This window comes from Rhinolophus ferrumequinum, chromosome 13 (assembly GCF_004115265.2).
Source record: "Rhinolophus ferrumequinum isolate MPI-CBG mRhiFer1 chromosome 13, mRhiFer1_v1.p, whole genome shotgun sequence".
NCBI lineage: Eukaryota > Metazoa > Chordata > Mammalia > Chiroptera > Rhinolophidae > Rhinolophus > Rhinolophus ferrumequinum.
The window spans coordinates 22333642-22348134 of NC_046296.1; the positions used below are offsets into that span (position 1 = coordinate 22333642).

General features: G+C 34.1%; 1 protein-coding gene and 1 pseudogene across 2 annotated transcripts in view; both read left to right on the forward strand.

Moving 5' to 3' along the window:
- The window catches only part of PPP3R1 (protein phosphatase 3 regulatory subunit B, alpha), a 65172-nt gene that overhangs the window by 42692 nt on the left and 7987 nt on the right, over positions 1-14493 (forward strand). For both annotated transcript variants that reach the window (XM_033125240.1, XM_033125241.1), the window contains 2 exons: positions 11088-11264; positions 12338-12397. In XM_033125240.1, coding sequence (XP_032981131.1) covers positions 11088-11264; positions 12338-12397 — 237 coding nt within the window. The remainder of the gene's footprint in view (positions 1-11087; positions 11265-12337; positions 12398-14493) is intronic.
- On the forward strand, positions 12893-13913 carry LOC117033212 (transmembrane protein 106C-like; annotated as a pseudogene).

The following is a 14493-nucleotide window of genomic DNA, read 5'->3' on the forward strand; positions in this document are numbered from 1 at the left end:
GGGTTGGGGTTGGATTTGACTTACAAAACACTGGAAATCTTTGAGAGCCATGTCTTTTGAATAAGATGTGTTACTGACCTACACAGTGTACACTTAGGTTTTTAAAAATATAACAGTATGATTTCAAAGCCAGGGTTATTAAAACAAAAATTGAAGATGTATTTTTATGATCTTAAAAATACATGCTTTTTCAATAACTTATTGCCTATTTTGATTTGAACCACAACGTAGATAAACCAAAAGGAGAAAAACAACAGCAACTACAACACCTTCATCAGGGAAACCAGTAATACACAAGTTGGGGAACATCTTAGAAATATGTTTCAATTATTATCTACCTGGAGACGGAATATTTGTATTGTTTCCTTTTCTCCACACTTCATTCAAAAATGCAAGCTGAGGAACAGTAATGTTTACTATCTCTTAGCCTAAGCTTCTGTGCTAACTCTTCAGATGGAACTAATGTAGCAAAAGCAATTAAAAAGTATTTCAAGAAATCTTGTAACCCATCTTTGCTATTAAGCTTTACAGCATTGATCAGCTTAACTCTCTGGGTCTGTTTCTCATCTTGAGTTTTTCATCTCCAAGGTTTCTTCCAACCCTTTATATTACATGGCTTTTCTGTGACAGAGTTTCTTAAGCTTAATGAGCTCTGAAAATAATTCTAAGAATGTATTTTTAGGATTGTTATAAGCTTCTTTTGTGACATCTTTGGACAACATTCATTTGCCTGAGTGAGTTCTGGTATGTTGGGTCATTTTTGGCCATATCTTTTATGTAAAATAAAAGTAAGTTAGTGGTGCGTACTGTTCATGTTTTGAAGGAACGTTCTGTGTGTTTCCCCAAAAATAAGACCTAGCTGGACAGTCAGCTCTAATGCGTCTTTTGGAGCAAAAATTAATATAAGACCTAGTCTTATTTTTTATAAGACCAGGTATAATATATAATATAATATAACATATATAATATAATACATAATATACCGGGTCTTATTTTCCTAAAACATAATGCTGGGTCTTATATAAGACTGTGTCTTACGTTAATTTTTGCTCCAAAAGACGCATTAGAGTTGATTGTCTGGCTAGGTCTTATTTTCGGGGAAACACGGTAGAAGAAAGAAAACACAATTACTATAATAATATCAGTAATGAAAACTGAAATCACTAGAGATCCCGCAGATGTTAAAAAGATAAAAGGGAATGTCAAGAATAATTTTATACCAATAAATTCTACATTTAGGTTAAATAGGCAAATTCTTTGACAAACAAATATCTTAAAACGGACACAAAAAGAAGTACAAAATGTTAATAGTGTGATATCTATTAATGAAATTGAATCCTTATTTTAAAATGTTTTCACAAAGAAAACTCCAGGGCCAGATGGCTTTACTAGTAAATTCTAGCAAACATTTAATGAAAAAATATACCAATCATAATCCAGATTCCTTCAGAAAATAGGAGCTAGCATTATACTGAGCAATACCAACATTTGTAGAAAACTATAGACTGATACTCACCATGAATATATATGCAAACATCCTTAAATATTTGTAAGTAAGATCCAGCAGTATGTAACAAGGACAATAAAACATGACCGTGTGGAGTTTGTCCCAGGAATATGATTTTAACTAAAAATGCAATTAATGTAATAATTCATTCTATTGACAGAATAAAAGAGGAAAAAAACCCAAATCTCGATAGATGTAGCAAAATGTTTGACAAAATTTAATACTCATTTGTGATAAATACTCTTAGCAAATTAGGACTAGAAGGGAATTTCCTTAACCTGATAAAGGGCACCTACTAAAATGCCTACAGGTAACATCATACTTAACGATCAAAGGTAATGTTTTCCACCTAACGTTGGAGGAAAAAAGCATAGTTTTTCACTCTGACCAATTGCTGTCAAAATTGTACTAGAAATCCTAGTTAGTACAGTAAGTCCAGAAAAAAAAAAGCATTCTGATTGGAAAGGCAAGAGTAAATTAATCTTCATTCTCAGATGACATGGTTTTATATATAGCAAATCCTAAGTTACTAGAAATATAACAATAAGTGAATTTAGTAAGATTGTAGGATGCAAGGACAATATGTAGTAATCAGTGGAATTTCTGTATCATTGTAGTGAACAGTTAAACAAAATGAAATTTACAAAAGTACATTTATAATAGAATGAAAACATGAAATATTCGGGTATAAATTTAACCAAATATATGTAAGCTCTGTATACTGAACTATGAAATATAAACATCACTGAGAGAAACGTAAGGAGACCTAAATAAATGGAGAGTTAACCACACTCATAGATTGGAAGACTTGATAGTGTTACCAGTTTGACTCAGATCTGTAGATTCAAGACCATCCCAGTCATATTCTCAGCAGGCTTATTGTAAGAATTACCAAATTAATTGTTCATCCCATGTGGAAATACACAGGTCTTAGGAAAGCCAGAACAATTTTGAAAAAGAACAACAAGATATGAGGACAGTGCTCCCCGCTTTAAAGATTTTCTATAAAATATAAGACTGATATTGGCATAAGATAGACAAATCAATGGAACAAAGAGGGTATAAACATATATACATACATATTAATACATATATATGTGATTTAAATTTTTTTAATTGAAATGTATTTGGCACATAACTGTATAAATTTAAGATGTACAACATATTAATGTGTATAGTTGACTGATTTTTGACAAAAGCTTAAAAGATGCCATTGGAAGAGGAGCCTTTTCAACAAAATAGCTATATTTTTATATGGAATAAAACTTTACTTCTACCCTTATTTATATCACGTACAAAAAAAATAACGTGTCATAGATTTAAACATAAACGATAAAAATGTGGAACTTGTAGAAGAAAACATAAGAGAAAATTCTTCACAACCAGACCAGCATAGAAAAAGATTTTTAGTACACATAAAACACCAATCATAGAAGAAAAAAATGAATTTCATCAAAATTGAAATTCTTTTGCTCTTTTAAAAAACACCTATGAAAAAGCAATTTACAGACTGGGAGAAAATACTTGAAATATCTACATCTAACAAAGGATTTACATCAATATACAGAGATCATCTCAGAACTCTTTTAAGACAACGCAGTTTTAAAAAGGATAAAAGATTGGTCATTTCACAAGTGACGATATATGAATTGCCAATAATCAACGTGAAAAAGATGCTCGAGATCATTAATCCTCAGAGAAACCAATTAAATTATAGCCACATACTGCTACCACCCACTAGAATGGATAAACTTAAAAAGACTGATAATATCACGTATTGAGGAGGATGTGGAGCTCCTGGAGTTCTCATATTGCTGAGGGGGGTGTACAATGGTACATCTTTCGGAAAGCTTTGTTTCCGAAAGTTAAGATATCCTTACCTTACGATCTAGCAATTCCTTGAAAACATTTGTTTACCACAAGACTTAATAATGAATATTCTAAGCAGTTTTATTCCCAAACAGGAAACAACAAGAATGTCTATTAACAAATGGATATATAAACAAATAATGGTGTCTCCATACGGTGGACTAATATGACTCCACAATAAAAAGGAACAAACTACTGACATGAAACAACTTGGATTAAGGTCAAAACTTGATGAGAAGAAGAAGATAGACATAAGAGTACATACTGTATGATCTCATTTATATGAAATTCTAGACACAATTTAGTTAAAGCAGAACAGTGGTTGCATGGTCAGTGGGGAGCGAGGTGGGTGATTGACTGCAAACAACGCCAGAGGACATTTTGGGCTGATGAAAATGGGCTTTTATCTTGGTAGTGATGCGTATATAGGTGTACACATTTGTCAATCTATAGAACTGTATATTTAATGCATTTTTGGAATGTTATTTTTCACGGTTGCATTAAAATTTCTTTTTAGTGTCTTGATTACAACTTGATAATTATTTTGTTGGTACTCATGTCTAGCTTTTACATATTTGACAATTACTTAATTTTTAAAGTATGTAAGAATTATAATCTAAAAACACCAAAAGTACGCGTTGACTCTTGCATTAGAAAATTACAATGTACCCCTGAAATCTAGAACTTTTAAGTGAATGAAAATTTTTCATTTGTAAAAAAAAAATGTGTGTGACTGTGTCCATATTTCATAATATACTTTTTCGATATAATAATGTTGGTAGGGTGCTTTCTTTGTTCTGTTCTGTTGTCAAACTATTCTGTGCAGAATAATAAACTGCTAGTCTATATGCAGGGTCATTATAAAATTGGGGTTTTTTTTGATGCTGTTTATGGTTTTATTTGTGACTGTCTCTACTGCGCCCCCTGGTGGTTTTTACTTCTTATTGGGGTAACATGAAAATACAGTCATTACATTACTTTTGTAAGACAAATTTTACAAAAGATTTTTAGTCTTTATGTTGAAATACAACCCAGTAGCTTCTTTTGACAACACTGTAAAGCTTTATGCTTGTGGTAGTCGTTACAAGAGTTACTTAGTACATGTTTCACCATGGATAACTTTATCATGTCTGATGGCTCTTTCCAGAATACCTCTGAAGTACAAATTCTGAGATCCCTTATTAGAGTAATGTTTCCTAATAGCTTTCATTGTAAAGTTAGTTCTACATATCCTGCTGTACAAAAGAGATTGGGGAATTTCTTTTTAGAAATATTACGTATACTCAGAAATATTATGTAGATTTAGAAATATTACATATGCTGGAACATTTTATGGTGCCAGAAATTAAAGAAGTGTTCAAAATGGGGATTGTTGAAAGGTCTCATAGGAGCCAACCTGAGGTAATACCTACAGACCAAAGATGGAACAATTTGACTAACAAATGATATTAATTGGATTTTTACCCATAGGATTAAATAAATATCCATAACCAATGCTGATGTGAATAATTGAATAAAGAAATAAATTGGGAGAAAGGACAGTTTGATTTTTGTTTTTAAAACAGGAGCATTTCATTAATGTAAAAGAAAAGAGGGAAAATGAAAGTCATTATTAGGCAAATACTACAGTAATAAAATCTCGTGGACAAGACCCACCAGTGTATGCTAAAATTCGGTCAGAGTTTTAGGAGAATAGGCTATTGGCATAGTCTCAAAGTATCCGCTCCGCCCCCAGTTATTTTTTCGTGCAAAGGGAAAGATTGTAGATTTATAGTGAAATTTGGCAGACGTACCTTGGCCAAGTGATCAAAGCTAACATCACAAATAAAAAGACATGTTGACATCAGGAATTCCTTGATATGATGTGCAGAGAAGGACGCATCATCATTTCTTTGGTATTCTTGCCCCCCAATGCCCAAATTCATTCTAATTATGAGAAAACATCAGCAAGCTCAAACTGAGGGACATTTTACAAAATACTGGATCAGAAGTTTCATGGTCATGAAAGACAAGGGAAGAATTAGGAGCTGTCACAAATTGGAGGGTTTGAAAAGACTTGCTTTATTTTGTTTTTGTTGTTAAATCATTAATAGACGAATAGGTTGTAAATTATTTATAAAGTGGCTATTAAAAGAATTTCCTGAAGGAGCAGTAGTCTTGTGGCGGTTTACTACTACACAATTACTGAGAATTGGCTAACATTTAAGGAAAGTTTATTTTTCTACCATTCTGCTTATTTTCCTTTTGATTCTGAGAAACTTCACTATAACCTGAAAGAAATTAGACTTCAAACTGTTTTTGCTTTTAACCCTAACAATGGAGTAGCAGCTTGGTGTATTAGATTGGTGCAAAAGTAATCATGGTTTTTGCAATCATTTTTAACCTTTTAAACTGCAATTACTTTTGCACCAACCTAATAAATGTAGTAATAACAGTGCTTTAAGAGTCAGAGACTAGATCTCTTCTCTACTATTTTGGAATCTCTCGTATTCATTTTTCTAAATGAGAAAAATATATATAATAAAGGGAGATGGTTATGTTTCTTCATCTGAGAGGGTGGTGAATGAATATTCAACCTTCTATCTCTGTTAATATTATATTGCTCTAGTATTAATACACATATGTCCAGTTGAAAATATTTATTAAAATTTACTGTAGCAACATGAGCTCTCTAAAAGCGAGGTCTTAATTATTTTATGTGGTGATACTAGATTCTTGAAATTACTTGTTAAAATAAGTAACCATCTAGATTTTATACTCACCCCTGAATATACCCAGGGTGGGTAAATTCTCAACAGTGTAATTTGGTGTTTTCTATATGAGCAATTCTTCAGCTCCTTATTAATAACTTTATATTTCATAAACTCAGACTAAAAGATCTAACTTTTTAATCCTTTGCTTAAATTTTAGATAATATATACGTGATATGTGATTTGATGAGGTTAATACTTTGAATAATAGAATTTAAATTGAATGTGTAGGTATTTTCAACTATTAAAAAAGATAGTCCTCCCAAAGGTATCCTTACAAAAAGTAGAAAAAAATCACGAGTTTCAAATTGGCAAAACATAAGAAAAAGAGTATCTGAGTCACAAGATGAGTCAAGAAGGTGTGTTTTGTTTTTTTGCTTTTTTTTTTGGTCCATCTGTTTTAAGGACGTATGATCCAGAGCAGTAGGAAAAATGTTTGATGACAATTGGTGTCAAAAGTTGGAATTTGTTCATATTTAACTTGTACTCAGTGAAGATCTGAAACATTTAATGGTGCTGCCAAGAAGGGTTTTATCTATTTCAGAGATCTATGTCTAATTTGTAGGAGATTGGTAAATGCTGATATTTCAAGAATTGGGACCTGTTTTGTACTTTAGGATATGTTTAATCCTTAAGCACAGGTAGGCAAGTGGAAGTGCTGAATAACTGCTTCTCTGGTGACAATAACAACCAAATAAGTTACTTTGTTCCATATCTAAAAGAAACAGTTTTACCATTTGTTTTTGAAAACTAGCTTTGTTAGATCTTGTCTTTAAAATATATTCATGGCATTGCCTTTCAAGCTAGTCATTTTAAAATATAATTATTTAGGTACAGAATTCCTTCAGTGCTCAACTAGCCCCAACTGGATAATAAATACTGAGTAATCTAGTCTGTGTCTTATCATAATCCAAGCAGGAAGGAAGGGACTGAAAGGAGAAATAAATGGGTAGTTGGAGAATAGATACTGCCATCTTTCAAACTACACTAACTTCTTAAAGAAGCTCAAAGTAAGTTTTGGCTGCATGGGGTATGAGAGAATGATGATGATGAATAGAAGATTAGAAGAAGCTTGTTTCCTCCAATCAGACTTAAGGGGCTTTTTAAAAAGCCAGTTATTGTCAAGTTAAAGTGTGATCACTAGCACATAGCTTTGCCTTTGAGAAAGGTTTAAACTACTCATCTAGAACAGGTATCAACTAGTTTATAGTATTTCATAAGATGTTTAAAGCAAAAGGAAGTGAATGGATTTTAAATGTTGCTTTAAGGGCTGTTGCCAGAGAGTTAATGATACTCATAACCACAGGACATACAGTTAATCGCACCCCTTCCCCTTTTTAATCAGAGAAGAATTGATAGGGCTTTCATAAATGGAGAGTTCAGGGAAGGACATTCCAGCAGAGGGCTTATAAGGGAATGGTGGCACGACATTTATGCTGTTGAAGAACTGTGCCAAGAGCATTGTAGCTCAAGTATAAGTAATGTGGAAGAGAAAGATGGAAACTGAAATTGAGGCTAAATTTTGATGTCAAAAACTCTAGACTTTTTATCCTGTTTGCGTTAGAAAGTCATTAGAAATTTTTAAACACAAGAGCTAGCAATTTGGAGGAATAATGCCTTTTAGAAAGATTACTATTGATAGTGTAAAGAAGGATGGATTGAACCAAGTATATTTGACGATTTATGATTCATCTTTATTATGCTTGATACTCTTAATATTCCTTATTCATTCAAGACTGTGGAATGCCATCTTCTGGATTAATGGGATTTTCTAGGTAATTGAAATACAATCCTTCAAGCACCTCAGTTTCAATTTCATGATGTAACTTTCTAAACTGTTACTTATGTCCCCGCCTCAGTAAATGGAATCTAACAGTTTCCATAAATATTATGGTACTACATGTCTGCCTTCCCTCTTTTCCATTAGTAATGTACTCTAGAGCTATTGTTAAACGAAATGACCCTATTTGTCCCTATAGTGTTTGTAGAGACATTGGTTTTCCTTTTCCACTGGTAATCTGTAGTCATCCATTTTGTTCAATTTCCTCATCACCTTTTGTGATCTGTTGTTGTAAACTAAGGCAAAACTAAAGATTGCTGGAAGAAAATAGTCCTTGGTATGTATGTAAAATTAAGGCAAGCATGGAGAGAGGGTAGCTGTCAGCAACATCTATGAACTTGGAGAAACTGTTCTGAAAGGTTTGCCAATTGGTGTTTGGTTAGATAAGTAGAGTTTTACTATAAATACTGGTGGCATTTTGATCAATACGTTTTAAATCTGAAACACTTAGAATTAATACTCATTTAAAACATTTATTGAGCGCCTGATATATGCAGTATACAGAACACTGAAGAGAAAGTCACGAACTCTGCCCTGAGGAGGGGGGACATGTAGACAAATAAGTGAAAGGCATTTGTGGGACTTAATTTACTATTAAGTTTGTTCCCTCCCAGAATAAGGATATTTAATTTCATTATGGAGAATTGGAAAATAAGGTTGATTTGAACAGTCTGCTTTTATCTGCATTAAAGAAGGAATACTTTTTAATAGAGGGGTACAATGCTCTAAGAAATTGACGTGTTCGTGAAGTGTATATTTTAAATTTTGATTGGATTATTATAAATACATGTGTGTTCTGCTATTTGAAGCATTGTTTATGTGAATCATTAATATAAAGGAATTTCTGCTATAAAACAGCATGTGTTTCTGAACAACCCCATGTGCTGCAAAATGACATGTCTGGGAAGAATATGGGTACAGTAGACCACTCCTTATGCAGCTTTGTAACATAGTAGTAACAAAAACCAATTTGATATTTAAAATACTAGCACAAATTAGTTGTGGCATTTGTATCATACACCCTATCTGTTTACTTGTGAGCCTTAAGCTGGGGCTTGTGCTTCCTATTTTGAGGTACAGGTTTTTGAGGGCATCTGCCTCAGCAGAAACTAATTTTTTTTAAATTAAATAATGAGCCAGGGTATAGTCCTCTTTGCTAATCACTTTTTTTGGGGTGGAGGCTGACATGTGGAGGGGAGTGGTGGTAGACGAGAGAAATTGTCTTTGCAGCTTGTTTATTTGCGCCCGTAGTTTTCACCAGACAACAATGTTGAAAAGTGTCAGGGTTCTTGAAACCACTAAACTGGATGTTATTTTCTCTAATGAGAGGCATTTGTTGTTTTCATTTTCTTAAGGTTTTCATATTTTATTCAGACTTTCTCTTTAATTAGAGTAAACTTGCCCGAAAAAACCCCTGTGAACCAATGACATTTCTGTGTTCTAATGACATTTTTTCCTTCTTTATCAATTGCATATGAACTAATTCATATTAGAACACCATCTTGTCGTACAGTGTGTACTTTAATAGTGCAGATAATTAATAGTTCTTACCATTTTAACACAGTATGTTTAAGTTTTTAAAATAGATACTTTACCTTTTAAGTTCTTACAATGAGGCTGTCATATATTTGAACTTTCAAAACAGTTTGTAATGTCAGTCTCTAATATTGTGGACCATAATACATACGGGGTCGGACAATTAAGTTCGCTAATTCATCCTAGAAAAAGTGCTACTCATTGCTGAATGTCAGTATGGTCACCTTCGAAGTACTTCCCTTGGGAAGCTATGCACCGACAACAGCACCTAGTCCACCCTTTGAGGCAGTTTTGGAACTTTTTCTGGAATGGCCATCAGAGCTGTCATTGTATTACCCTTGATGTCCTGAATGTCATCAAAATGTCTACCTTTCAATATTTCCTTTAACTTCAGGTAAAGAAAGAGGTCATTGGGGGCCAGATCAGTGAGTAGGGAGCGTGTTCCAATACAGTGATTTGTTTACTCCCTCACCGACAGTGCTGTGGGAGCTGGTGCATTGTCGTGATGCAAGAGCCATGAATTGTTAGCGAAAAATTCAGGTCGTCTAACTTTTTCACGCAGCCGTTTCAGCACTTCCAAATAGTAAACTTGGTTAACTGTCCAGTTGTTACAAATTCATAATGAATAATCCCTCTGATATCAAAAAATGTTAGCAACATCGTTGCAACAAGTTCACGAACTTAATTGTCACGCTGTCGTATATACATAATACATGAGCATAATACTTATGGGCAGTATAACATTTGACTTGTTGATTTTCTATTGAAAAGTTCATGATTCTATTTAATTTTTATATATTTGTTTATTTCTGTTAATCCACGATCAAAATTATGTGTGAGTCTGATTTTGAAAGGAATGAAAACAATAATATAACTTAGAAGAAAATGAAGAAACCTTTTTAAGAATGCATATGAGACCAGATACTGAATTTTTATAGAGTAGTTATAAACTAATGCAGACATTTTTAAGTTGTTTGGTTTTTCTCCTTTAGAGCATTGAAAAGTGAATTTTGTTAGCTGTGGGGTTTTTGTATGTGTGTTAAAAAAAGCCAAAGCTGTGTTTTATTTGCTAATATTTGCAAAGAATATCTTTGGAAACATATTTAAGAAACTGGCAACATTGCCTCTAAAGAGGGGAATTGGATATCTACAGGGTGGGATGGGAGGGGGGCTTTGAATTTAAGAACGATGTTCAAATTTTGAACCATGAACTATTAGGAATAAAGCAAATTCAAATTTAAAAAGATAAGTGAAAATCAAGGTGCTTTGGTGCAGAGCACTGATGGGTTTAGCCTGCCTATTAGGAACCACGTGACTTCCACGGTCAGCTTAGCATTGTCAATCCCATTGTAATATCTTGGTGTGCTCAGCATACAGTTGGTTCTATGTTATGGCAGGTGCAGACGAACAAAAGGGTAACCAAACAAAATATTTATGATGTACTTTCTCTGTTATAAGGAATTAATCATCAGTACATATAACTTAATTAAATTGGAAATTAAACTATTGGTTAACTGCTGGATTTTTCTCTAATTTTCATAAAGTCATTTTGTAAATATTGCTATATCTTTTTGTTTGCTTTTAGTTGATGCTGATGAAATTAAAAGGCTAGGGAAGAGATTTAAGAAGCTTGATTTGGACAATTCTGGTTCTTTGAGTGTGGAAGAGTTCATGTCTCTGCCGGAGTTACAACAGAATCCTTTAGTACAGCGAGTAATAGATATATTCGACACAGATGGGAATGGAGAAGTAGACTTTAAAGGTAAGAAAGTAGTTTTTTTAACATCACAAGTTAGTATGAGTACAACTATATGTTACAACTATATGTACAAAAGTGTTTGAAAAACTTATTTTTCTTAACTCTTTATATTATTGGTGATCTTACAATAATAGCATATGTTAAAATCTGTGGTATATGACATTAATGAACTAGTATCTTTTATTTTTTGTATCATAAATGATCAAATTGTCTTTATAAAGTAATCTTAAACAATGAGATTTAGTATTTCCTTTGTTTTTAGAAACTTAGTCTTTAGAGAAACTTACAACACTAGCTGCATTTTTTAAAACTTTTTTTAAAGAATGCGATGCTAAGCAATAAAAAATAAACTGTAGTAATAAGGATATGAGCATCATAGAAAGGATTCATTTATTTTAGTCTATTTTAGATTTGTTAGATTTTAAATTTTACAGACTCAGTAGTGTTTGCTGATACTAATTTGATACATAATTTTATACTTGATTCTATACTTGAAAGTAAATAAACATTTCATTTCACTGGGCAATCATCAACAGATTTGTTATTTTAGTTTCAGGAACTGAATTATAAATGAAGGGATCTAAAACTGATTTTGATTTAATGTTTAGAAGCCAGTGAATAAAAATGATTATTTTCATGAAACTTCCAATAGTTTATTTAAATAATCCTGAATTTTGGGACCAGAAATCCAAAATTGTTTTTGTTCTGGCAAAACCATCTATAATCCTTTCTTAAAGCCCCTTTTTATCATAATATTCCAAGAAGAAAGAGTTAAATAGCTTGAAGAATATGTTTTTGAGTATTATGCTCTGTGGTACTTCATAAATATTTGTTCAAATTGATTTGACATTAGGGAACTCCAATTTCAAATTTAAAACATATGTAGAACCTTATTTGTTGAAGTTTCAAATTTGGCATTTTCAGCTTTAAACACTGCTGTGTAATATTTTCTTTTGCAGCAAGAAAATAAAATTTTGTGGGTTTGTAAGTTTTTGTGTGTGTATTGGGTATATATTGCTTACCTATATAAAAAATTGGAACTTTCTGATTTGTAAACATTTTCTGTTCTTATTCAGAATTCATTGAGGGCGTATCTCAGTTCAGTGTCAAAGGCGATAAGGAACAGAAGTTGAGGTGTAAGTATTTTTCTTCACTGAGTTTATCTTCTCTCTTATACCACCAATTAGTACCCCAGACTGCATTATAACCGCCTCTTAAAAATATTCTAAAAGATGTCTTTTACTCTAGATCATTAGTGAACATAATAAAAATTTTACATTTTGGAGAAAATCCTTTTAGGACATTTGCAACTAATATTTTCTAACAATGTGTCATTGTTACTTTTTAGTTGGATAGAAGGAAAACAGAATTTCCTTCTACTGAAAACAACCAAATAAACTACAAGACTTGATAAGAGACTTTCTAATGAAAGTGGGAAGAAATGTTCTCGTGAGCTTGGGTTAACTTAGTTTGCACACATTCGTTTCAGAGATATTTAACCAGAAGTCCACTGTTTTGGTTTATGTAGGCAGCCCTTTAAAATTATTCAACTCTTGTCCATTGGGCGCATGCACACCGAGTGCGGGCTGGACCCAAGAGGCAGGACATGACCAAGGAGGCCCGTCCTGGCCATGGAGTCCCAGCATTCCATCTGTGCTGCTCCCCCTTCCTACAAGGGAAAGAAAGATTACAGGGAGGATTTACCAGATGAATAGGAGCAGGAAGAAGCCATTGCCCACTTCCTTATGTGGAGTCCACCAGGCGGGACAGCATCACAAGTCTCATGTGCACAGGGACAGGTTACGTGCCAACAAGGGGGTGGCTTTGCTCCCACACAGTGATGAGTGATTGTGCCCTCAGAGAGCTAAGCAGTATGTCCTCCTGTGTCCCCTGGCATTCGGTTTGGTGGTTTTCTTCCTGTTTCCACATTCAGTCCTGTGGATGATGACGTAGCAGAGTGGTGAAACTCACATTTCATAAGCAGGCTTCCTGGTAATCCTCGCAGTCAGGGCCGCCCTGAGAACCAGGAACTCCAGCTTCTACTCTGGCAGTGACCAGCCAGCCTGTCCAGACAGGGTCAGTACATGAACACAGTGGTTGGGTCATAGGTGACAGGTAACGTCTCCCTCATTTCACCTCGGAATGAGCAACTGGTGAATTGTACGGTGCAGGCTGAGATGGGAGAGCCGTTTTCCTGTGTGTACTCTGTATATTACCTGATATCCAGGTGCACAGCATAGTGATCTTCATGAGACTTTCAGTGAAGATGTCGTACATTGGCCGCATGACCCAGCGCTCCTTGGAGACACATCACTGTGTATTGTGCAGCAAAATCCATAGGTGTTTAGAAACTGCTCTTGGTTCTTCCATGGCAGCACCTGTGAGAAGAGACACAGCATCTGTTCCCAGGGCCTGAGTTCCATACCTACCCCAGGTGGGAGAAGTAGAGGAGAAACTGGTTCTTTTAATCTCCACCAAACATCCTCCTGCCACTTGGAAGGAAAACTCCCCTCTGTGGCACGATGTCTATTTCTCCAGACCAGCAGCATCACTGCCCAGTGCCCGTCCTATGCCCAGCAAATAGTAGGCACTCAAAAAAGATTTGAAGAATTTAATTCAGATCCTTTCAGCCGTTCTTTGGAGCATTGTAAGTTGAAAGCATACCGTCGTACTCGGTTATAAAACCGTGGAGTGACACGGAGATAAGGCTGTTAGTGCAGCTGCACAACTGTTATCAGGGCTTTATCTGCACAGAAGAGGCAGCAGAGAGGGAACCTTTCGGATACATAAAAGAAGAAAGCACAGACCATTCAATACCTGAAATTTTTTCATCTACTCCCAAATGCCTAGACTTGAAAAAAAAGCAAAACTTTGTTTCTTGTAGAAAGTTACAGTTGTTTTTACCAAGAGTCTATGTGGTATTTGATTTACCCTTCATCCACTGGCTGGAACGTACATTGGGGATTTGGTAGAATAGTAGAATAATAAACCCTGCTTTTGACACACATGTACATACATAAAATTATTCAACTGTTAACTAGAGAGACATTCAATAACCGTTCTCTGAGGCACAGGATATAGGCAAATATCCTTTGCAAATGAACTCTATAGAAATGAGAATAATAGTAATAGCAGTTATCTTTTGTTGAGCTTTTACCATGTTAGGTAATGTTCTAAGCAATTTACATGTATTATCTCAGTGCTCTAAAGAATATGGGAGGTAGGAACTGTT